Source organism: Lactuca virosa, chromosome 7 (assembly GCF_052849685.1).
Source record: "Lactuca virosa cultivar CGN04683 chromosome 7, Lactuca_virosa_CGN04683_v6, whole genome shotgun sequence".
In the NCBI taxonomy this organism is placed as follows: Eukaryota; Viridiplantae; Streptophyta; class Magnoliopsida; order Asterales; family Asteraceae; genus Lactuca; species Lactuca virosa.
Genome location: NC_136432.1, coordinates 104645690 through 104673315, shown reverse-complemented (window position 1 = coordinate 104673315; position 27626 = coordinate 104645690). Strand labels below are relative to the sequence as shown.

Genomic DNA, 27626 nt, shown 5'->3' with positions numbered 1-27626 from the left:
TCATCATGTTAGTGGGAGCATGATAATTATTGTTAGTATTGCAAGTTAGCAATGTTAATTATAGAAAACAAAAGTTTCAATTCGTGAGGCTGCAGGGATTGAAAAAGTTGTTTTGCTATAATTAAGGGAGAGGATATACTTCATTTCAGTTCTAAAGGCTTAGATTGAGACCTTAATCATCTTTAGTCAAGAATATATATATGAATTTCATGTTGGATTGGTTCACCTTAAGGAAATTCTATATATTGCGTTCTCAAAATTCGATTATGATTATGGCATCCCTCTTCATAGTCAAATTTTGAAAACATGGCAAATAAAAATATTGTAGCAAAAGACTGGTCTAGAATCATGTCTTTATGTGAGACATCATGAATCGTGTACCATTTGCTTTGGGTATAGGATCGATTGCATGTGCTATAATATTTGTCATTTCTAAATTTTTCCAAATGCCCAGAGGCATTAAGAAGGGAAAAGGTCTAGAATTGGATATGACTAAAATGATTAAGCAATTGTCTAGGACAATCTGAGGTTTACCAAAGATTGGTTGCTCAGGGACAGTTGGAAGTATAATGCTAATTTTGGAAGGACCATATTGACATATTCTGAAAAGAGGCATCTCTTATTCAGAAGTGATAGTCAAAATAAGAATATGGAGTTGTCTCCATAGGTGGAAGTTATATGTGTAAGATTAGAAAACTTAATGCAAGAAGCATGTCCAAAGCAATGTACTTTGAATATGAGACTTAGTTTCCATGGAGTTGATCTCCATTGGAATACCTTATAATGACTGTTGACAAGTCTTTGTGACTTTGTACATATTCATTATAGGAGGGTCAGTGCATATAAGTTTAAAATCTAAACATATTTCGATAAATGATAGGAATTTGAAATTCTCACATTTTTCGATAAGGATTTGGGAGTGTGAAATTAAAATCATTGAAATTATGTTCAATTGGTTTATTTCACAAAGTAAGGATCATAGACAAACATAGAGTGCATACTTGGTGTATGGCAAAGCTATTGTTTAAGAAAAACATAGTGTACATGCTTGGAGCATGGGACAACTAGTGTTTTTAATTCAAGTATAAAGTTGATAAAACTGAAACAATGAATAATGAGTAATCAGTATGGTGATAAATAAAAGTGTTTATTTATATTCATAGGGTTTGATACCATATTTGATTCATTTATTCTTGTGTTTCACTTTGCATGTTTTGACTTCTAGAATAACTAAGTCGCTCTTCCTGAATGATTAAGTTATTCAAACCATCCACAGTCGGTCATATGTTGGAAGTAGATATGAATCAAAACTGTCATGGGTTGGTTTGTAGAGGTCCAAGTTGGTGGACAAAGTGGTGCTACAACACTCATGAGTGCTCATAAGTTCTGAGTATTGGATTCAACCCGCGCTCATTTGAATCACTTCATGGATTTTATCACGAGTGATCATGAGACGATAATATCTTATATTCTTCAAACCTAGAGATATGAGTTGTTACTATGAGTTGGTTATACATTGATTGCACGAAAACGCATTTGGTAACTCGATGTTATAAAACGTGCCTTTGTATATGATTCAACAAGTAGTAGAACAAGCCATATGAGTCGAAGTTTATCCATTCCTTTTACCTTCGGGATAAAAGCGATATCTGTGGGCCCCTCGATGATTTAGCGATGACACATGTGAGTGCTTGGCCAAGCCAGGACTGATTTGATTTGTTCAATCAGTCAGTCATCATAAATCGAAAATCGGGAAACAAAAATGGACAGAGAGAATGATTATAATCCATGTCTCAGTCCATATGATATAGAGAATGGAGGAATATATGATCCCTTATCTAATGGACGCGTCATTGATTTGTTCAGAGTTCGACAACGGCTTTAAGAGCTACGATTGCTACTCGGGTTATGAAGTCGTACTTGCAATAATAGTTTTAGACTTATCCAAGTGGGAGACTGTTGGATTAGATATCTAAGCCCATAACTATTATTGGTATGTACTTGACCCGAGAGTAGCATGGTCCATTTGGGTTGCATATCATCAAGACAATTTGTTAGGATGGACTTTTGAGAGAAGGTTATTTATGGTTTATTAATATATTATAAGTTATAATATATTAATATGAAATCATATGTTTTAATTAGTATCGATCAAGAATTAATTTAGTGATTAAAAGAGACTAATTAAATCTATGGGGACTAATTATGATAATTAGTTATATTTATATGTGTTGGGCTTATGATCCATGTTGGACCAAGTTTATGTATGGATACATAAAGAGTTGGGCCACATGAACCATGGATCATAAAACCCATGGGTATGGATTATGGGTTATACTCATGACCCTTGGAATCCTACATATAAATAGGTTACTCCGTAGCCAAAATCACCACTTCTTTTCTTAGAGAAATATGGAGGTGTTTTGGTGCATGGAATTCTCTCTCAAGAGCCACCTTTGTCCTAGGTGTGTTGTGATTTCATTTGAGGCATTTCATACTATTGGTGCTAAGCTCTTAAGGCCAAATACATCAAGGCTTTAAGCCACATAAAATGTATGTTTCCCTAACTAGTATATTATATGGTTTATGTCAAATGCATGCTAGTTACAGTTTTAATGCCTTGGAAACCATTTGCATGTATAATAGAGAAAACATAGATCCAAGGTATTTAGGGTTGTATGTGCACCATAGGATGTTGTAGTATACTAAAACCCAACACATATCTCGTGGATAGCATCTCAGAGAACTGCTACCATGAAACAATATCTCTCTTCCTCAGAGTGTAAGAGATAGTAACAAACCTCCACCAATCCTTCGTGTGACAACCGTCAAAATTCCAGACAGTTCTAGATTTGAATAAACCTAGTTGCACGTATAGTCACGACACATACTACACTTGGTAACTAGAAGCTATGTTATAACCTACTGGAAACATGAAAACAAGTAGAATCGAAGAATAGTGTACTTAGATTTCACATTGGTATGTGGATTCTATAGTAACTTAACTGTAATGACTATCTATATTTGGGTCATTCCTTGAATTGAACCTCTTTTCATGAATCATGTAGACACATCATGCACTTGACCTAGAAGTAGAAATTAGGTCAAAGTCTCATAGAAACTTAAGTCAAAGTTGAAAACTAGGACTATACTTGATTCCTCAATTTCGCTTCAATCTAGGAATCACTACATAGAATGCCAATAAACCGATAAAAATAAATTATAAATATTATTTCTAACTTGAATAAGAGTTAGCAAACACAAAAATAATTTGAAGTCTCAAAGATTCAATTTGTTTTGATATCCAACGATTTACAAAATTCCTCAAAACCCTAAAAGTCCTAAAAACTTAAATATATGAAGTTTTATATTAAAATCCCATAAAACTTTTTATAAAAACTATAATATCAAAATAATATATTTAAAATTTGGAAATATAATCAAAGAAATTAATTTAATTCATTAATATTAACTTTACATTTATAAGCTAAAAATCCAAGAATTATGAACCAAATTTATATAAAATTCATATTTTATATAAATTGAAAGAAATTATATAAAAATTGAGGGATTTATACAAAATAAATAAATAAAATAAGATGAAATCTTCTCTAACTCCCTCAAATTTGGAATCCCCCTCTCTCCCATCATTTCTCCTTCCCAATACTAATCATTTTGATCACCCATTCACTCCACCTATCTCTTTCTCTCTCTAAAAACTTCCCTCTTCATTTCCTCTGCAAATGACGAACCTAGAAGCAATATCACTAGGAGAGATTTTTACATTCAATTCTTCATGAATTCATAAGCACATCTGTATTTTGGTGGACGATTTTGGTGGAGTATAACCCCAAAGAGATGACGAGAGATATGAGCTATCCATAGAGATATAATCTCTCTTTTCTCTCTTTCTTCTCTCTAAAACCCCCACTCTTTACCTCTATGATTTAGCTCCAAAACCCACGAAATTTCCAGCAAATATCCCTCATTTTACTCAAGAATATTCATCATTTGAAGTTGATCTTTAAGGTAAAATCAATTTCCTTACATTTTGTTCACTTTTCTTTCAAAAATATCAAGTTTTCTTGCATTTTCCTTCTCCATAAACACTTTTCTTTGAGATTAGTCATACAAATGTTCATGCATATTGAATTTGATGATGATGGTGGTAGGATTTCACCCAAAAACAACATGCATGTTGTTAGAAGGTGAAATCCAATTATCAAAACCTAAATCAAATCCATCAACTTGAATTTTACAAGTTTTAAAGATCCAAAACCAATTGCATTTAAGTTTTTCATTTAGAAACATCATTTTGAACAAAATAAGTTCATACATGGTCTTCAAATCATAATGCATGTGATGAACATCAAGCTTAAAGGCTTGATTATCAAAGTGCATTGTTAAGAATGCTTATAAATGATTTATTCATAAATAAATATCTAAAACTTCACTTCTGTTCAAATACGATTTTTCCCAGAATCCATGAAACTAAATAAGATGATCTGGAAATTTTCAGAAAATAAATAATTTTTCTCGATTTATTGTAACTTTTGCAAGAAAATAGAGCAATAATTCACATAAAATACTTTTTATAGTCAATAAATTCTAGTAAAGTTCTGATATGACCTATGAACAGATTAAAGACGTTTAATGAAGCTGCATGCATTTCTATGATTGTTTTCTGTTGATTTCAAATTTATTTTTGTTGAAAAGAAATAAATTGTAAAATACAGTTACCAATGTCCAAAACCATATTTCATAATTTTTGCATCTTCTAGACGTCATAAGGACTCCATGAAAATGTTCCAGATTTTTCCAAGACAATTTCCTATTTTTCCCGATTTAATGAATGTTTAAGGGATTAAATTAATGAATCTTCCAAAAATTATGAATCTTCATCGGAATATCTTATATTAAATATAAATGATAAATAAAATGTTTAGTGAATTTTACCTACTGTTTAACAAATTTTCACGAATTAATGCTTATTTAAATGAATAAAACAAAGAAAAATAGTTAAACTGTTTGAAAACCGGCTTTGATATTTTTTCCAACTTATATATGTTAAATAATAGTGGCACAAAATGTTTGGATAATTTTATAAACTGATTCCTATTTAATTTTATTTTGTTATAATAAATACAAAAAAATCATAAAATCAGGTTAAACTGTTTGAAAATCACTTTGAGTATTTTTCCCAATTTATATACATGGTATAACAGTTTTACAAAAAGATCGGTTCTAAATTATTTCTCACAATTTTATGTTGTTTTCAAGGAATTAAATGGTGGAAAAATGGTTAAACATACTTAAAAATGATGAAAAACTACAAGATGGTTCTAAATTATAGTTAGAACTGAAATGTAAAGTTTGGAAATTTTTAGAACTGGTTTGATTTAGTTTTGGATTTTTGGTTTGTAAAGCCCTTCGAAAAGTGTTAAAATGCATTACAAATAATAACACAAAATGGGATTTGTCACTTGCAAATGTTAATAAGTCAATTGGTATATGGAAATCTTAATTTTCTGAATAGTATTTGCAACTTATACAAAACCTCACTTTGACACAATATTGGCATAATTCTATTGTAGTAGTAAGTATACTAGTATTAGATTTCGATTAGAGATTCATTAGTGTGTAATATCGGTGTAGGAATCGATAGTGGTACAAGTGAAATGTAGTTTAAGGCGTCATTTACATCATCACAATGCATTGTGAGTATTCACGGCTTCCCTTATTTTCAGTTTTTATACTCTGAGGTTGAAAAGCATGTCCGAAAAAACTATTTATTGTTCGTTGTATTTAAATTGATTTGTATCGAACTTGATTGCTATATTTTTCTATGTATGTCTATGCAACTTGAAACATGATGCGTTATCGTCTTAAGTCCCTTCCGTAACACTTTACACCAACCATTAACTCTTTGAGCCAATGGTCATTATGGAAAGCGCTATTAGGAATTGACAACGCCTCACTCGCATGTTTGCTTGAGTGCATGATACCATATTCATCTACGGAACGATAAGCATAGATCTTGATAGGGCATCAATCATAGGCTTGGTTGTGAACTCATTGTTTACTCATATACATACAATTAACTTCCTGATTATAGCAACAAACTTTGTTTCTCATTATAGAAACGAACTTTTATTATTGGAAACTTATATACTTGTTTTAGAAATGAAATTGTTTGCTCCTTGTAACAACGAACTTTGTTTCTCATTATAACAACAAACGTTTATTACTAGAAACATATTTTCTTGTCTTAGCAACAAACTTGGTTGCTCCTTGTAACAACGAACTTGTTTGCTACTTGTAGCAACGAACTTGTTTGCTCCTTGTAGCAATGAACTTGATTGCTCATTATAGCAATGAAACTTGTTTACTCGTCTTAGTAACGAACTTTATTTCCCATGAGAATATGAACGTTGCATCTCAGTTGGGCAACATACTTTAACTCTCATGATGACAACGAACTTTGTATATGCAAACTTATTTACTCATTTTTGCAAAATATTTCTATTTATGGAAACTTCTATCAACACTTTGATTACGATTCATGAAACCAATATTATTTTTAACTTGTGAACTCACCAACTATTTTTATAGTTGACACTGGTTTTACATGCCTTTTCAGGAATCACATAGTAAGAGGCACGCAGAGACACAACACTTGTAAGAGCATTTGCATGTGTTGTCTTTCAAATAGATTGTAATTTATTTTAAAAAGTTGTTCAAATTCATTGTAAATTGTAATACTTTTTAATACTATGGTTGGTGTTGTCTTTTAACTTTTGCTATGTGACCCGTTGTACTGTCGCATCCCGTGTTTCCGCTTTAGCGGGGTGAGACACTTCGGCCCCAACCTGAGAAGGTTCAGGGAGCACTTGACCCTCCGGTTAGCTGGGTAGGAGAAAGTAAAGAATCATCCCTCAACATCTGACAACCACCTCATAGCAATGATCGGATCGTTGACCCCATCGAACACCAGGGGCTTCATATTGTCGAACTCCCGGTACTAGAAGGCTCGCTCTCCATGAACCCCAGCGGACACAACGACCGTGGTAGCTAAAGCCACAACAGCCTCATAAAGTACTCAATCATGGCAGTCTTGATAGAACCAAACAACTCCGGTATCTGACCACAGATGGCAATCACAACCTCCGAAGAAATCAATGCCCTAATCTCCTCCTCAGTTAACCACGTCCTATCCTGGCCACTCGCTCCAACTCCTAATTCGGATCCCCTCATGAACACCATACTGAAAATAAACCAGAAAATATCAGATAAGGCGCATTTCATATCATATGAGATATTTTAAATAACGAAACCCTAGGGATTGTGACTTCCCTATTACGAGTATTATGCTTCCAGTAGTACGAGCCCATACTACCTTCCAAACCTACGCGTATTTGTCCTAGAAGATCATCACAACGACCCTATCAACACAAACTAGAATACGTATACATCATATTCTCACTCCCTAGATAAAAGCTAAACATTCCTTAACTAGCCGGCAGCTTACATATAACCCCTCCATGGAACTTCCAACAAAAGCGTATCATGAGCATTACATACTCCGTAGGCTATCCTATGATCCATATCTCACCCAACCATTAAATGCCAAATGACCCCCATTGGTGCCAGTTAACTATTATATGAATACAGTCACGTGCAACATAACTTAAATAATGCTACATTAAAAAATTCAACCCTACAACGGTTGGATTGAGACAAGAGCTACATAGTAGGACTAGATCCTTTACCCTAAAATTATTTAACTCATGCAACATGTGACTTAACGTATTCAATTAATAGTTAGTTCACACCCGAAAGAGTCATACAACAATCAGCAAGTAAACTCTATAGGAAATAAGGCATCATGTATCAGGCAATTCTAGCATTCAATTCCTAAAGATCCTTGGCCTACCACTAGAATGTTATTCTAACATAAACATAATATCAATAACAATGTGGGTAACTTGGGGTATACTTTCTTGTTCTGGCTAACCATACACATCGCATCCTTCCTTATTTACTTTTGAAAACAATTTTGAAAATCAGTTTAAAAACTGTTGCAGTTCCCTAGTTTGAGTCACGATTCACACGAATGTTCATCCAATTCTCTCACCAAGGCTCTGATACCAACTTGTAACACTCCGAAATCAAAGAAATTTGAAAATTTAAAAATCAACAATTTAACATCATTGTTTACAAAAGAGTTATTGTTTCCAAAAACATTATTTCCAAAATCAGAGTTTTTCCAAGAACCAGTGACATAAAACAGGAAGTTGTGCACGATCACACCTTTGCTTTTCCACGATCCCCTGAAGTCCCTGAAACCATAAACTAAAACTGTAAGCCAAAGCATAGTGAGTTCTCCCAAAGTACCAACTGTAGTGCTTCTTATGAGTATGTTTCCTTTTGCCCATTATATTTAATTTATTACAATTTAGTCATTGGAGTTAGAACGCGGAGTGTATCATTGGGTACGTTTAGCGAACTAGCTGAGAAGCTAGTACGTGGGGCGTACCACATGATACGCTTAACGTACTAAGGAGGGCACTTGATCGCGAAGTAGAAGCCTCGCATGTTGGGCGTACGAGGGTTACGCTTGGTGTACGTGGAGGATAAGAAAACCCTATTTTGGGGTGTTGCACCCTAGTTATGGTCCTTAAGTCCCTAGGGTTAGCCTCTTCACCAGCCTCCATGCCTCCTAAACCCTAAATTTCGACCCTTAGCCTCCATTGTTGTGTCTTTGAGCACTTGAGAAGAAGTTGGTGCTTATTTTGCTCATTTTGAAGGGATTGAAGAAGATTGAAGGTGCATTGCTTACTGTGAAGCTTACAGATCCAGAATCATCGCTCATTTTGCAAGTCCTTTGAGGAATAAAGTTCGTACATTGTCTTCTCCTTGCTTAGATCTCTTCATGACATGGTTTTTACGCTTTTGGTCTTGGGTTAGTTTGATGGGCAGACTGTTGTTTCTCGATTTCCGATTTATGACGACCGACTAATTGAACAAATCAAATCAGTCCACGCTTGGCCAAACACTTAGGGGTGTCATCACTAAATCATCGATGAGCTCACATATATCGCTTTTATCCACATGGGGTAAAAGGAACGGATAAACTTCGACTCAAATGCTTGCTTGTAGTTATTCATCAAATTACACACAACCATATGTTTTATAACATCCAAGGTACTGGTGCGTTTATATATGTCTGGTGCGTTTATATATGTCAATGTACAACCGACTTGCAACTACAACTCATATGTCTCCGTTTGAAGAATATAAGATATTATCGTCTTACAATCACTCGTGATAAAATCCATGAAGTGATTCAGATGAGCGTGGATCTGAAGGGTTTTGGTATACTACAACATCCTATGGTGCACATACAACCCTAAATGCTTTGGATCTATGTTTTCCCTAATTATACATGCAATATTGTTTCCAAAGCATTAAGCCTACAACTAGCTTGTAGAAGTTCTTGAGTTTGGCCTTTAAGAACTTAGTGCCCCAAGTGTTGCACCTCAAATGGAATCACAACACACCTAGAACAAAGGAGACTTTTGAGAGAATATTTCTTGCACCAAAATCGGCTCATGGAACTCCAAGAACACTAGTGTGCCATTTTGGATGCTAAGGGGCTTCTTATATAGTGTGGCAAGATTAGGGTTACACCATGTAAACCCTAATGTGCACGACCTTCCATATTCATTAGGCTCCATGGGTTTAAACCCCCATGGTTCATCCATGGGTTGTAACATTGGTTTAGCCCAACCTAAAGAATCATGGATTCTTGGCCCACGCCATAAGAATGAATGATTTACCAATCAATCCCCACATATTTAATTAGTCTCTTTTGATCACAAAATTAATTCCAAATTAATTATTGATCAATACTAATTAAATAATATGATTTCATATTAATATATTAGAACTTATAATATATTAACAAATCATAAATAACCTCTTCTCAAAAGTCCATCCTATCATATTGTCCTGGTGATATGCAACCCAAATGGACCATGCTACTCTCGGGTCAAGTACATACCAATTATAGTTATGGGCTTAGACACCTAATCCAACAGTGTCCCTCTTGGATAAGTCTAATAACTATTATTGCAAGTACGACTTGAAACACGACTAGCAATCGTAGCTCTTAAAAGTCGCTGTCAAACTCTGACCTAGTCAATGGCGCGTCCATTAGATAAGGGATCATATATTCCTCCATTCTAGATATCGTATGGACTGAGACATGGATTATAATCATTCTCTCTGTCCATCTGTTGTTTCCCGATTTCCGATTTATGACGACCGACTAATTGAACAAATCAAATCAGTCCAGGCTTGGCCAAACACTTAGGGGTGTCATCAATAAATCATCGAGGGGCCCACATATATCGCTTTTATCCACATGGGGTAAATGGAATGGATAAACTTCGACCCAAATGTTTGCTTGTACTTACTCACCAAGTTACACACAACGATATGTTTTATAACACCAAGTTACTGGTGCTTTTACATATGTCAATGTGCAACCGACTTGCAACTACAACTCACATGTCTCCGTTTGAAGAATATAAGATATTATCGTCTCACAATCACTCGTGATAAAATCCATGAAGCGATTCAGATGAGCGTGGGTTGAATCCAATACTCGAATCTTATTCCAAGAGCACTCATGAACACTGTAGCCAACTTGTGCTATGACTAAAACACCTCTACAAACCCATTCATGACTAGGGGTGTTCGTTTGGATGGATCGGTTTGATCCGATCCAATTAAGTGAATCCAAATTGATTTCGGTTTTCAAAACATGGATCCGAATAGTCCAAACTAAATTCAAATCTGATCCGATCCGAACCAATTACAATTCGGTTGGATGGGTTTTTAGAATCCGGTTTACAAAAAACAAAACATTATAAAACGACATATAATTATAATATTACCCAACTTTACACAAGAAGCAAAAACAAATTATTTAGTTGTGATTTGAAATTTATAAACAACTAATAAGAAGATATATATTATAGTTAAATATTTTATAGACAGAAAACTTTTGAAAGAAAATGCATATTAATGTTTTTTTTTATCGGGTGAAACATTTTGAACCTATTTGAAAAAATAAATTACAAAATTAATAAATAATTGTAGATATATATTATAAATAGATAAATTATAAATGTTTATTCGATTTTTTTGGACTATTCAGTTCTGATTTTATAAACCAAAACCAATCCGAAATCCAAAATAATAATTCAATTTTGTTGAAAACCCATCCAAAAATCCAAATATCCGAACCAAATAGTCCAATCCAAATTGTCTAAGTGGATAATTTGGTTTTATCCGAATAGTGAACAGTCTTAGGTTTGAAGGCGGTGGAAAAGAAGAAGGTTTGGAGAGATGAATGAAAAACGTTTGAAGGTCGCGTGGAAAATAAAGAAGTTTGTTGGTATTTTATAGCAGTTGATTAATAGTTAAAATTTTGAAATTTTGAAAAAAAAACGATTATATTTTGAAAAATGAAGTACTTTTTTGGAAGTGGTAAAAAAAGAAAAAAAAAAACAAAAAAATACACACTCTCACTCATCTCCGGTTGCCTCGTTAACCCTCCCAACTAGGCATGCCGAGATGAGGGCGTGGTGTTTAACATCTACATTAAATCATTGGAATCTGTTATTATTTGTTGGTTTGGAGAAATGAAGACACATGGTACACATACAATTCACTTGTTATCATAACAATTATGTTTATGTAATTTCTAAAAATCATCTAAATTTGTTTGTTTTCTTTTTCGTATTTCAGGTATTGTGATGGGTAGCGATTTTTCCAACCAAGTGTTTATCACAAATTTTATAATTTTAGTTGTTATTACCATCTTTGTTCAGTGAAACTGATTTTTGTGGGTTTTGTTGCTGAACATTAATATATACTAATTTGAGATGCATATTAGTTTTTTGATCAAATGGCTGAACTATAAGATTTTTTAAAACTACCATTGCCATCTGCAACCGAACATGGTTCAATGTTGATGGTAACCATCTGTTAGGGAAAGACACTAACCTGTGGTAGCACGTATTTCAACTTTATTGTGACCATTTTTTGAGCTTTTGCATACAACTTTATTCCCTACACTACAAGGAAAACGATCATTAGCGGCGACAAAAGTCGCCGGTAATAAATCAATTTGTCGCCGGTTATAGTAATAGCGGCAATGCGTCGCCGGTAATAAGTCGCCGCTACTACTTCGTCGCTATTGATGAACTTGTCGCCGCTAATGATAGATGTCGCCGCTAATGAACGTGTCGCCGCTAATGATAGGTGTCGCCGCTAATGACCATGTCGCCGGTAATAACTCTGTCGCCGGTAATAGTGTCGCCGGTAATTAACGATTTTCATTTTTTAATTTTTTTTGTAATTAACGATTTTGGTTGCCGGTAATAATGTACTCGGTAATTACATAACAACATTCGTTAAATATCAAAAATAATAGCGGCGACAATCTGGAGGGAAGGGTACCACGTCATTTTTTGGTCATTATTAGCGGCGACAATTTTACACTTTTAGCGGCGACAAATATGTCGCCGGTATTAGGTTTGTGCGGATAAGGTACCCTATCCGTTGGATTAGATATTTGATCGAACGGTTGAGGTCTAACCGAGGGGGAAACTGCGGATCCGGACGCTAACCCTTTAGCGGCGACAGGGACTTTTAGCGGCGACTCTAGCAAATGTCGCCGCTAAAAGTCGATGTCGCCAGTAATAGTGTCGCCGCTAAAGGTCGGTATTCTTGTAGTGCTAAAACAGAAACCTATAATCTCTGTTACGAGCTACATACAGAGAACGCATTACAAGCACAATGTTTATTATAGAAATGTTTTCAGTATTCATAAAAAAATTTGTTTGCTTGCACTAGACAAGTCAAAAATTTGTTCAACATTAAGCCATTCATTTGATTGTTTTTTTTCTTTCCCAGTGGGAGAGGATGGTAGCTTATCATATGATGTAAGTTTGACGATGATTATATATCAAGAAGAAAGCAAATATATATATATATATATATATATATATATATATATATATATATATATATATATATATATATATACTAGTAAATTTTTATGGCCCGTGCTAAGCACGGCCCGAAAAGGATAATGCATGTATTTTAAAAGGCCGCTTTAAAAATGGATGAAAGTACAATGTTAAAACTGAGAGGATTTTTCAAAGTACAATGTGTCGATAAAACAAAGAATTATAAGTACAATATTGTAATTGGTGAAAATGAAAGTAAAATGTTATAAATGACAATTAAATGGAAGTATGTTATAAATGACAACTTTGCCATATGTTTGATCCTTAGGTGATATGTGATCTCCAGAAGACATCAACAAAATCATGTGGATTAAGCATTAAAAGATCAAATATCAATATGACAAAACCCATCTAATTATAATTAACTAAACCTAATTCTCAATTTGATCAAAAACCCTTGAAAAATCAATATAAAGCTCGAATTCAAAATAATCACATGTACAAATGTTACAAATCTGAGTCTTTGAAAGAGATGGTTGTCTATTTAAGACTCATTCACACGGTTTGTGTATTTTCTTTGTTTTTTAGTTGTTTTAATGAAAAAAAGGAAAGAAAAATTAGCACTTTTGGTCGAATTAGAGCATCCAACCAAGTCTGTAAATCCAGAAACTCCATGTTTTTATAGGGTGTTTTATTTACTTAGTTTCTAGTTTTTTCAAGAAAAATAATCGGAAGAAAACGGTGTGCTTTATGATCAAAAATTTAAAATGCCTAAAACCGACTTTTGTTACGTACCAATAAGATTCAAACTCAGACTCTCAAGTAGAGTGTACTTAGACAAATGTAAAGACCATACCATAAGCAACTTAGAGACGTTACTGGCACCAGTTTTCATAGTGAGTATCGCAAAAGGATCGGCTTTACCCATTAGATATGTATATGGCAATTATTCAGAAGATATTACTATCACAAATAACACTCTTCTACATACAACTCTTCTTTTTTCATCAACTAAATCGCCATTTTCAATCCCTGAACCATCTTTCAGAACTATTCCCAACAATATCATTGAAAAGTTGGAAGTAAATAAGTTAATAAACTCATTTCCGACACCATGTAGGCAATATAAAAACTCCAAGTGCACCTTCCCTTTGTCTTCATTGTCTCTGTGGACCTCCAAATCTTTTAAAAAATTTAACCACACATCCTCCAATTTAACTGGCACAAGTTCAGGCAACTTCACTTGACCACATCCCAATGTAATGAGGCTAAGCATTGTTATATTAGTACCTGAATCGGTTAATAGTAAAAAGACAATATTAGAATATACATTGTATTGAAATGTAATTAATTCCACCATGGTCCATATATTAACATTTAACTAACAAAAACAACCAAAGGGCTTCTAGCCGGCCCTCCCTCCTTGAGGTTGAGGGTTCAAGTCTCGTGGTGGACATAGGTGGAATTAGGTGTTAGTTTAGGAGTAGATTATAATATTTGTATTTGACGGTTCAAAAAAAAAACTAACAAAAACATCCCTTATATGTGTGAGTGAAAGCAAATTATCTAAAGAGAAATGACAACTAAAACAAAAAACTTATAATAACTTATCAATTGGCAACATTCACAGATGAAAATTGTACTTTCCAGTAAACTCCATTGACTTATAATGTTGTCTTGTTTACTTCTTTACTAACCTTATATGTCAAATACAAAATGATGTTCAAACTCATCCACTAAAGCCATATCTGGTGTTTAATGTAACGGTAAAGAAGGGCATATAAGATAATAAAGGTGAAACGTCTAACCTCACCAACTTAGCAACCAGACCAACCTATAATCGTTGGATTTGTAAAGCGTTAGCCCTAATTTGTAGCAAAAGATCGTTGATTGAAGAACTTGGTTTCTCCGGTAGGGTCTTGTGGTAGAATATCACTCTAGCCAACGCAAGCAGAGCCCTTGTGTTATGTTGCTATCGCCATAGGTTTCAGACGCCCCACTTCATCTAATCGATTCGACTGTTTCAAGGATACCCTATGGAATCATGGGTAATAGCGATGGTGGTGGTTTACTGGTATGATGCTAAGGTTTCAAAATAAACGAAAAAAGAAAAATTAAAGATTAAGAATAAAGTGAAATCTTACTCAACCATCGGTTCCTTCACTGATTTCAACCAATCAAACAAAATCTAACAATTGTTCATGTAAAGAAAAAAGAAAAAAAAACCCTAGATACCATCTAATCCAAGGAAGATTCTTCATTTTCCGGGATGAACTGCTCCCAATTTCGAGCATCTCAAGTAAGCTCATGGAAAAAATAAACATTAACGACGACGAAGATAAATAGACAATGAGGACGAGAGAAGTCGTATGGAAAAGTAAAGAGAAATTGAAGCGTACTGATCTTGATCGAAGAGAATAGGGTATGTATATACCCTCTTTGTCTTCAAGAAGGGTATTAGAGGTCGTGTCGGTTGAGGGCATCGTTTTCTGGAATCGGTGGGAAAAAACATGTCAATTTACTTAATCCCTTTGTCTTTAACAGGGTGACATACGTATTTCTCCAAACCCATCTCACCGGCTGTACGCTCTGAGTAGTTACGGAAGGAATTAGGTTCTTTTGGGGGGATGATATGGTCAGATTTCTTGTTGAGGATGAAGTCGGCCAGGTTGTTGGAGGAGATGGGGAATCGGTGGATATGTCGATGTGCAGAAGGGAGACGTTGAAGGAGAAGTGAACACGGAGGATTGAATCGGCGTAATGATAAATTGCGTCGATCGGTTGGTGGGTTACGTGGCAGTGTTGAAACCGTGTGAACTTGTTTTTGGAGGCACCAGAAAAAACGGGTCTATATATATATATATATATATATATATATATATATATATATATATATATATATATATATATATATATTATTTTCCAGGATATTGTTGTTAAAATTCTGTAAATCGTATGCATTTTGTGTTACGAGGATACTTTGTCAATGTCCGTTAATTCCTTCCATTTATTTGAATTTTCATACATTGGTACTTAACAATTATTAATGACTTATTTGCATTACATTTGAGTAACCAAACACGACAATCAAATGATAATAATGCATCCAATTACTTTATCCATTCAATTACTTAATTCATTTCATTCCATCCAACCAAACACACCCTGAAACTTAATAAGTTATCATCATTATTAACAATTAGTTTCCAGTAAATTATTCACTTATTCATAAATGCCTCATGAGCTTGAAGGGACATGTAATATATGAAATACTTTAAATTATCAAACTAGAATTCAGTTCTTAAATCTCACTATTCAGAATAACATAGTCAATGTATAATTGTTGGACCGTAGATTCGTCATTCCAAGATGCTTGTTCGTTTCACTTTCCAAAAATAAGTTGTATGTCATCTGTCTTCAATTTGTTATTTTTTTGTTTTTGGATTGCCAAATATGTGTCCATATGTCGACCGATAGAGATCTACTATGAGGGGGATTTGAAGAGCACCAAAAGTCGCAATCGGGACCGAAGATAATAAACAAATTGGAGCAAGCATCCATGGTCTTTTATGAGAAAAGACAATGAACAACGTTGCCCCAAAGGCCACCATCATGGCAGTTGTAGATAGCATCAACGCACAAAGACCAATCATCAGTCGTCTTGGCAAACTGAATAGAAAATCTCTCTCATCAAAACTTCCTGTGAGGATCGACAAGAACATCAGTAATGCTGTGCTGGATGCAAATAGTGAGATTGAATCTGTTATTGCAAAGATCGTGAAAGCAATTTCTTTTGTAAACACGGGGATGCCTGTTTCTTGATTGCTTCCACCTGGTACTGTAATGGCTGCCGCAAACACAATTGTGGTAATTAGTGCTGCAGTGATGCTGCATGATTCTGCTACGGCTTTCATCCACTTTTCTGCTTCCTTCACCATATTTTCGTGCTCCCTTCTGAACACCTTATCTGGTGTCTCTTTGAAAGTGTTCTCTTTTGTAGTGCAAGTGGGAAACACGAGCTTCTCAATTTCCTGTAAAATATAAAACAAAAAAGTATATTACTTCCCGCCCTTGCTACAATAATGGTAAAGAATTCATTTTGGATGTACGTGGCGCCAGTGAAGCTCTTTTTGTAGCTGTAATGCTGGGCCTCTTTTATGTCTGAGTTTCTGCAAAGAAGGTAATCTTCCAACCAAGTGCAACATATTGTTCTTAGAAGAATCTTCGATCATTCTGTAAACACTCTTACGCTCCCCAATGGTATAGATAAGGTTGTAGACTTTTTCTGAACGGTGTATAACTGCTAACTGTATAACGTCATACCCACTCTCATCTTTATATCGAACTGCTTTAGGAGATCTCATTAAAATCTCATCAACAACCTCATAAATGTTTTGACGTGCAGCCTCAAGAACAACTCTATGATACAGAGGATGAGCATCAGGGAATTCCAACTTCTCTATTTCATCACATACCAATTTTAGAACTTCTTTTGCTGCTTTTTGTTCCTTCATTTTCTTCTCGATACGCTTAATTAGTGGAACTGACAGTTGGGAAATAATTGGTTCAAAACAATCATTAAACTTGTATTATATAGAATTAGTTAATTATAGTTTAAACGCAACTGATATAAATTGAGTCTTTATATACCTACTCTCGTTGCAACCTTCCAGAATAGGAAATAAAACACAAAGAATGGAAAATAAAGTATCAATATGAGTAGGCGAATCATGTAATAAATCCAACGAAGCATGGCTAATGGACCTGCATAAGCAGAAAACATTCATTTGTGATGTCAACTATATGATAAATTATGGGGTTGTATTTACAGGTTATATATCAGTAGCTCACCTCTCAATGTGAAGTATAGTAGCAGTTGTCTACTACCAAAGATCACGTCATCATGTACATCTTCTATTATACACGTCATGTCTTTGCAGTAGTATACTAATACTTTAAACGAGTCCCTGGCTCTCATGACTATCCTTTCACAAATATCACCCATATCTGAAAGAAAAAAACCATAATAAAAGAAGAGTAACAAAGAGATTATGTATCTCTAGTATATTAGAAACTTACTTGGATATATAAGCATTTCCCAGTAATCCAGCCCCATCCGAAAACTTCTAGTTATTGCCAGAAGTATATTATCATTTGCCACAACAAATTCAGGAGACTTCTTGACTAACTGTGTTGCTAAGTCTGCAAGCATATTTTAAAAACTGTGAATATTTAAAGTAGTAAATCTTTGAAACATCGTATTTCTGTGATATATATCGGCTACGCACCATATTGCTTTGCAGTAACAGCATTAACAAGAAGGTTAACGCCTACTTTTACACCAGGGCTAACAGAATCCTCTAAAGGAAAAAACTTTTTCTTGGATTTTCCATCGACATCATTCGCAGCTTTCAACAAATATTCTATGGTGTCAAGATGCATATTTTCATAAGCTTTGTCCAAAGGTATTTCACCTTTATGGTCTGTAATTTCCAACAATCTTCTGTTTTTTTTTACCAAGAGCGATGCTGCTTTTGTGTTGCCAACGATTGCAGCTATGTGCAGGGCTGTGTTTCCATCAAAATTTCTCATTTTCGGTAAGTTTACTTCGTCTGTATACTCTAATATATTTCTGAGTATACGGTTACGACGTAATCCAACCGCTATATGAAGCATGGTGTTTCCATCACTGTCTATGTGCTCTGTGTCTGCGCGTTTACCCGATGATAGTTTGGACTCTACTTCCCTCCAATTTCCTTCCGCAATAGCTTGACGTAACTTCATGTTGCGTATGATCTTGTTTTTTCCTTTTCGTTTTATGTCTTCATCCACTGTTTGTATTTCACATGAAATTGTGATATTCTCTTCTGATGAAATTTTATCTCCGATCTGTTTCTGCTTCCTTTTTCGATTGAGCTGAATCCATTTTAAAATTATATTTAAATGACTATGTAACCATAACCGTTTATATATATATATATATATATATATATATATATATATATATATATATATATATATATATATATATATATATATATATATATATATATATATATATATATATATATATATAGGGTTAGGTTATAATGTTGATGGACAATTATTGTGTGGACGTGTGGACAACGCGATTCTATGAGAATTACTAAGAGAATACATTGTTTAGTAATGCGAATACGTTCAACCTTACAAAAATATCGTCATTTTCATGCATTCTCACTAATTGTTATTCATTTTTGTTCTCACAAATCGTTTTTCACTCATTATCATTCTGACAGAACACGACTCAATAAACATTCCGACAACATTCTGACATAATGAGAATAATAATAAAAAATCTATAATAACCTTATACACGATTTAATTAGTGACAATGTGTGATAATGACAATAGTTATGTAAGATTGAACGTATTCATATTATTAAACAACATATTTTCTTTGTCATTATCACAGAATAGCACTGTCCACACCTCTACACAATAGTTGTTCATGCACATTTGAACCAAACTCTCTCTCTCTCTGTCTCTCTCTCTCTCTCTCTCTCTCTCTATATATATATATATATATATATATATATATATATATATATATATATATAGAAGTAGGTTAAAAAAAAACAGTAAATATTGTGAGAACGTAAAAACACTATTTTTATGTTATTATTCTGTAATGAATGTTATATATGTGTATTGTTAAAGTAATTCTAATATGAATATTAAGTTTTTATTAGTGATATATTCATTACAATGTTATTATTTTATTATAAACTTATGTATGTTCATTATTGTAGTAAATTCTAATTTTAGTTTTAAACATTGATTATTCATTTATTCATTGCTGAATAATGACATAAAGCTGTCGATACCAAATTCATTGCAGAATAATAACATAAAAAAGTGTTTTGACGTTCTCAAACTATTTACTGTTTTTATTTGAACTATTCCCTATATATATATATATATATATATATATATATATATATATATATATATATATATATATATATATATATATATATATATATATATATATGGTGATAAATAAACATTTTAAACATACAATTGGTTAGATATATATTAAACTAATTACTAAATTAACAGAAACTTGTAGGCATGTTTCTTAGATCGATTAATGTAATTTCTCTCCATAGCATGATAATTTACTTGAAATCCTTTTTCTGGCTATCATTCCAGTATATATTGTTATAAAACAGAAGAAAAGGTCCCATATATAACTGTATATATATATATATATATATATATATATATATATATATATATATATATATATATATATATATATACACACATACACACGTAATTTCTGTATGTATATTTACACAAACGATAACCATATATCGTTGCGCCAAAAATGACACGTTTAATTATAAAAGTATCATATATGTTGAGATTTTTTGACCATAAGTGCCCTTGAGGTGAAAGGGGAGACATCAATACGTATAGAGTCTATCTAGTCCAACAAATACAATGGACAACAAAAGGTGGGGGGTGGCCATTACATTTTCTTTGGCAATAAGAACTAGTTACCGCCAGTCAAGACTGGTTGCTGGGAACCTTATTCAACGACCCAGAAAGTGTTTAAATAGTAGGTCAAGTGAGATAATCTTTTATTGTTAGATAATCTCTATATGTACATGCAGTGATAATTATTGGATTTGTTTAGCAGATATATTGAAAGGTACCGAAAGTTCTTCATAAACTGGAATGGCGGTTGTATCATAGAATGATTTCAGTTTCTCCCAGACATCTTTGGCCGAATCAAGATCAACAACAGTGCCAAGGAGCTCTTCGCTAATTGAAGCCAAGATCCAACCTTTGACAAGAATATTATATTGTTTCTCCATCTCTGGGCTCAAACCTCTTGGACCAGTAAATGTTATATCTACAATGCCGTACAGATTGTAAGTCTCCATGAGGGAAAACATCTGTGTCTTCCACAGATGGTAATTGCGGTAGCTGGAAAGCTTCACAGAGACAAAGTTAGAAACATTAGTATTTGATGCATATAAGTACTTTATGTCTTCTTGTATTTGTGCTAAAGCATGTGGAGGAGGAGGATGGACTGATGAGCTTGCCATCTGAATGAAGAATAGATCTGAATGAATGCATGCAGTTAAAATCTTCATGGTTCATATAAAGTTTAAACAGGTTTAATTATATTGTATTCCATACTTGCATTGTTTAGTCTCCGCTTTATCTTTTTACACTCACTTTGTTTTTGCGGGAAGATATTCCTACACAGATAAGGGCATTAAAGATGAATAAAGTACGATTATATTGTATTCGATACCTGAATTGCATACTCTCTGACTTTATCTTTTTTTTAATAATTACTTTATTCTGATGAATCTTGTCAATACTAGGATTGGCGGGTGGGGGTTATGTCGGTGACGTGAAAAACGTGTGCATGTATTTCATTTGGGTCCTGATATTTCCGGTTAACATTTTTATCCTTCCATTTGAGAAATAAATGTTTGGACCTTTTTGCCCCTGAATTAATATTGGATGGGATAAAGAAAGATCGTCTATATAACACGGGAGAGATAAAGATTATCCATAAACACATTCAATTATTATTTTTAACGAAAGATCCTAAGTTCCTACTCACTTACTTTAAAAAATTTGAAGTAAAAAAATTGTTCACTTATTTTTCTGGCCACTTTTTCCAAGTAAACACAGGAAAACCAAAATTTTGAATTAAACCGTTCAATTTCATATTGTATGGATTTATATGTTTTGATACATAATACACTCAAATGGATTTGCCAATGGACGATAATAGTTCAATGTATGGCTCTGGGCAAAAAAAGTGTTTATTGTGATTATCGTTAATCAATAGATGGGTCATAAGTGTCGAAATGCAATGATGGTCAATCATGAAAATTGCATCACATTAACCCGAGGGCAATGTGGGCTCGACAAAACTCATTCAATCTGGTGGTCACTATGGAGCTGCCCGTATACACTATACAGTTGTACTCCGGTGCTGCGGGGAACAACAGAACCTCAAGTAATAAAGTGGCGACTCTACCCTTGTACAAATTGTGGATGATTTTAACCTTGGCAAGGAGATTTCCCCATGTACAAAGTGGTGATGCTTGAAGTACAGTCCTAGTCCCTGTCCAGTTCTGGTGATGCTGGGTGCAATAAAATCTCATACTCTAAAAATTGATGATTATGCCCATGTGCAGAACGTCGACAATTTTACCCTTATGCACAAAAAGGATGGTTCCACTGTGATAGATCACCATTGCTGATGCTGGATACTTTTGTGGAAGTACATTAGTATTCTTGAGATCCTAAAGTACAAGTGTATTTAAAGATGTTGCAAGATCTAATGTGGTTGTTCTGGTGTAACCCTTATTTTCATGATCAACGCTGGCTGCTTGAAGTTGCTGGTTCCTGCCACACCACTAAGCACACTCGAATGCAACTAAATTATGGTTCAAGAAGAAATAATAAAAGGTTGGAAGTGACGAAGAGAAAAAGAACCAAGAGCAAAAGAAGTAATCCACACCAAATACTTGGACCAACAGACCAAGATTGGCTCTACACTAACAATCTCCACCAGAGAAAAACTACTTAGTCTTCTCAAAAAATACAAGCACCTCTTTGGATGGGAGCCACAAATATGGTTGGAGTAAGTCATGACATCATCGAGCACCTGAACATCTAACCCGACAACAATATAATCAAACAAAAAAAGGAGGGGGGGGGGGGGGAGTTGGAGACATAAACAAGGCAATCAACGCAGAAGTCACTAAGTTAGTCAAAGCTGACATTGTACGAGAAGCCGTCTTTCGAACGTGGATTGCTTGGTCATGTTAAAAAAGCATGACGACAGTTGTCGAATGTGCATTGACTACTAGATATGAATAAAACATGCCCAAAAGACTATTATCCCCTCTCGTAGAGAGATCACAAGGTAGAATCGTTGGAATGTTTCAAATGAAAGAGCTTCTTGGACGCCTATAAAGGCTAGAACCAAATCTTCATGAGAAAAGAAGACGAAGAAAAGACATCATTCTGCACATATTACCGGAAGATGTCGTTCGAGTATAAAAACATCATAACAACATACCAACACCTCATCGACAAGATATTTAAAGATCAAATCATGAAGAAACATCGAGGTAGACATGGTAATCAAGAGTGCAAACGACACCGCCTTGCTGTGAGATGTTAAAGAAACCTTCTAAAGGATGGAAAAATAGATAATGAAGCCCAGCCCCGCAAAATGCACATTTGGAGCTAAAGAATGACAATTTTTGGGATACTACATCATAGGACAAGACATACAAGTGAACCCTAGCAAGAGCAAAGACTTCCTACAAACAAACATGACCCACAACCTGAAAGATATGTAAGGCCTCAACGGGAAGCTAACCATAGTAGGAACGTTCATACAGAAATCAATAGAAAAAGCACTACTGATGTTCCAAACTTTGACGTCATGTGTCGATAAAAAAAAACTTGAGATTGACATTGGAAATTGATCAAGCTCTGGAAAAACTCAAAAAGTCTCTCCAAACACTCCCAAAACCAGCAACCCACTACCAGGTGAAACACTGTCCATCTACCTAGCAGCATCTCTAGAAGCAATCAATGTCATTTTCACAGTAGAGAGAGAGAGAGAGAGAGAGAGAGAGAGAGAGAGAGAGAGAGAGAGAGAAGAAACGATCAACTATCTACTTTGTCAACAGAGGTCTCTAGGGGCCAAAATTTAATTACCCAATCCTAGAAAAGTTAGTACTAACACTAATCTATGACGTCAGATGACTGCGAAGATATTTCCAGGTACACCACATAGAAGTGTTAACCACCCAACCAATTTTCCAGATTCTCCTAAAGCCAAAAAAATCCGGGACGCTTAATCAAGTGGGTGATTAAACAAGGAGAACACAACATCGAATATAGAACCAAATCAAGTATCAAAGCGCAAGCACTAGTCGATTTCCTCTCCGGAGTGTCAGCATCGAAAGAAACACAACATTCCAGCAAAATGGTGGCAGACATAAGGTCTTGCACCAAAGAAATTGAAGACTTTGTAACCTTTCATACCGAGGGAGCCTCGAGCAAAGATGGTTCGAGAGCATGTCTCATATTAAGAAACCCCCAAGGGGAATAAATCACATATTCACTACGTTTTAATTTCCAAACATCAAATAACAAGGCAAAATACGAAGCTTAACTGGCTGGAATACATCTAGCCACCAAAGTAGGGCTAAAAGCATGGCAAGGCTATTTAACTCGCTACTTACCAAGTCAAAGACACCTACAAGCAAAAGGATAAGAGGATGCAAGAATATATGAGCGCAGTCAAAAAGCTCGTCGGCACATTCGAAAACTTTACAATCAAATAAAGCCCATGATCAGAAAACATGCACATAGCAAGCTAGAATCAACCACATTTGATCACTTATCAAGTAGTCTTGTTTGAGGTACTCACAACATGGAGTATCGAAGACCAAGAAATATCTTCCCTAGACAAAAACATATGAAGCTAAATGGCACCATGCTTTAACTATCTATCACATAGAATTTTTTACATGATGATGGCTCTGATGATACCAGGAAAATCAAGATCATAGCGACCTTGTTCACCATTCAGAACGGAATGTTGTACCGAAAAGCTATCCATCCCCATGGCTAAATTGAGTCACACAAGAAGAAGGAGAAGCCATACTAGATGAAACCCATTCTAGTAATGCAAGAGTACACGAAGGAGCCTACGCACTTGTAATGTCCCAATTTTTAGAATAAAATTTTCATATATATTGGTTTTGTGGTTATGGGGACACCATCTTCCCAGTCTATGAAGTCTACTCACTCAGACGTATCACAAGAAGATGTATGTTGTTATATTTTAAAAGTTCAATAGTATGTTATTACGAATAAAAATGATAAATGTTTTGATAAAAAACCAAACTGCATTGTTATTATGGTTTAAAAGTTAAGTAGTATGTTGTTATTATGGATAAAATTGATAATATGTTTTTATAATAAACTAAAGTATCTTGTTATTATGGTTTAAAAGTTAAGTGATATGTCGTTATTATGAATAAAATTGACTATAAACAAAAGTACATTGTTATTATGGTTTAAAAGGTAAGTAGTATGTTGTTATTACAATTTATATTTATAACAAACAAAAGTGCATTGCTATTACGGTTTAAAATTTAGGTAATATGTTATTATTATGGATTAAATTAATAATAAAAAATACATTGCTATTATGGTTTAAACGTTAACTATGTTGCTATAAATGTAAACTAAATTACATTGCTATAATAAACTAAAGAACATTGCTATATGGTTTAAAAGTTGAGTACATTGCTATAGTAAACTACAAGACATTGCGATTATGGCTTAATCATTGAATTGTTTTACCATTTTTTAGGTTATAAGGTTGTATGAGGAAGTGTCTATCATGTGTCGAGTAAAAGAACAAATGCAAGGAAAATGGCGATCTTTTTGAGATATTAGAGTACGTCCGGTAATCCACCCGCTAAGTACCCCGGTAATTCACTAGCTAATCCACCCCTGATCCACCAGACAATATTTATTAGTTTTTGTTATGGGACAATTGTGTATCTCTTAGTTTTTGGCATGAGACGATTGTGTAAACACTTGGTAATGTTTAATTAGGTTTGTACATACACTTTTTGTGTATTTTGACACTTATATTGTAACTTTTATTTAGGTTTGTTTTTACATATGATTGTTATCAACTTTTTAATATCGGCTTTTTCTGCATATTTCAACACAAAAATTGGAGTTTTCAATATTTTACAATTTTTTAAAAAATAAATTCAAAATAGCATAATTTAGTGATGGAAATTCCACCGCTAAAGGTGTTGTCGATATCTGGTCAAACAAAGTCTACAAAAGTTTGTCGTTAATTTGCAGGTAATCCGCCGGTAAAGTGGGTCGTCGGTAACTTGGTCAAACAAGGTCAAACATATGTGCGTCAACATTCCGTCTGTAAATTAGCGACGGATAGTCATCGGTATTCGGTTAGCAGTTTGTTTGTAAAAATTACCCACGAGCTAAAACCTAACGGCATGCAGTCCATCATAAATCCCTTGGATTGGCAATAATCTACGGATAATGCCGTCGATAAGAAGTTGATTTTCTCACTACTAGAAAACATGGGGTTTACCTACGAAAAATAGCTACGGAAAATATTCATTGGTAATTACAGGGGCGGAACACAACCATATGAACCGAGGGGGCCGAAACTTGAACCTATAAATAAAATTATATAGACAAAATTAACCTACACTTATTATTATTTTCATATTTATATATAGTACATTTTTACAAACATTTTATTAATAATAGATCTTTAGAAATTAAGTATTTTACTAGAGATATGAAATATAGTAACAAACAAATAAACAATAAAATTTTATAACTTCAAAATTAATATAATTCTATCTAATAAGCGATTAAATCCTTAAAATATGATCTATTTTTTAAACTTCAACAGAAATATAAAGCTAGTGTAGAAAATTTGGTCTATTAACTTAAATTCAATAATCACTAAGTATGAATATTTTATAAAGTATTTTAATTCGTAATATATCTCAATCACATAAAAAATTATTTTTAATTGTACTTCAACATAGAGACCATAACCCTACCCATACACAGCTACATTACTTGTTTCTATGTTTTACTGAGACTTATCATCATTATTATGAAGCTATTCATATAGTATACAAATAAGATTACCGAATGGGTTTGAGACTGTGAGTGACGAAGAAAAAAGAGATACAAAGGACGTGAGTGTGTACCTTGATTCCAACAAAGAGGAGAGCACGAACAACAAAGGCATAAGTGTTACCGATAATTCGCTCCGGCGAGTCAGTGACGGAGAGAGCAAAAAGCCGATGGAAAGGAGACGAGGCGATGAAAGAGCACCAAGCCCGATAAGTTGCATGGTGGAAGATTTCTGCTTTCAAATCCGGGAATATCTTGCCGGAATCTTCTGTTTTTAGTCGGATTAAAAGTGAGTTGCACATGGTGGCGATGATAACATTTTAGGGCTTTATATTGTTTTGAAGATTTGAGTTGATAATTGTTTTTTTTTTGGTATTTTGTAGAGTCCCCTTTAATTTTCAATGTTAATTTAGTTTTCGATTTGATAAGATTCCTTATTCCTAGTTAAATTAGGTTTTATTTGATAAGATTATCGTTTAAATCAATTTTCACTTTGCTAAAGTTTACAATGATAGTCATACTTTTTCTACAATATAATTACTTGTAGAGAGTAGATACAAACCTTTGAGGGGCCGATTACTTTTAATTTTTAGATAATTAGAATCACTCTTCTACAACAATGGATACTAACTGGTTAAATGGCCCCCCTAAGCCCCTTCTATGTTCCGCCACTGGGTAATTACCTTCTGAATGCCTACGAAATGAGATGCTCTAACTTAGAAACGGAATTATAACGGAATAGCGATGAAAGTAAAATTGTAGGTGTTCCGTAGGTAATTAGCTACAGAGTAGCTATGGAATAACGACGGAAGAGAATAGCTACATAATAGCTATGAA

The 27626-nt window shown here is 34.1% G+C and overlaps 1 protein-coding gene across 1 annotated transcript; it reads right to left on the bottom strand.

Moving 5' to 3' along the window:
• Positions 1-16350: 16350 nt before the first annotated feature.
• LOC145127010 (uncharacterized) lies at positions 16351-27091 on the bottom strand. The gene is made up of 8 exons (XM_079062265.1): positions 26864-27091; positions 20747-21184; positions 18332-18959; positions 18123-18245; positions 17895-18050; positions 17694-17807; positions 17153-17586; positions 16351-17074 (listed from the first exon to the last, which is right to left on the bottom strand). The coding sequence occupies exons 1-8, from the start codon at positions 27089-27091 to the stop codon at positions 16469-16471; spliced, it is 2727 nt and encodes a 908-aa protein (XP_078918391.1). The 3' UTR covers positions 16351-16468.
• Positions 27092-27626: the final 535 nt, after the last annotated feature.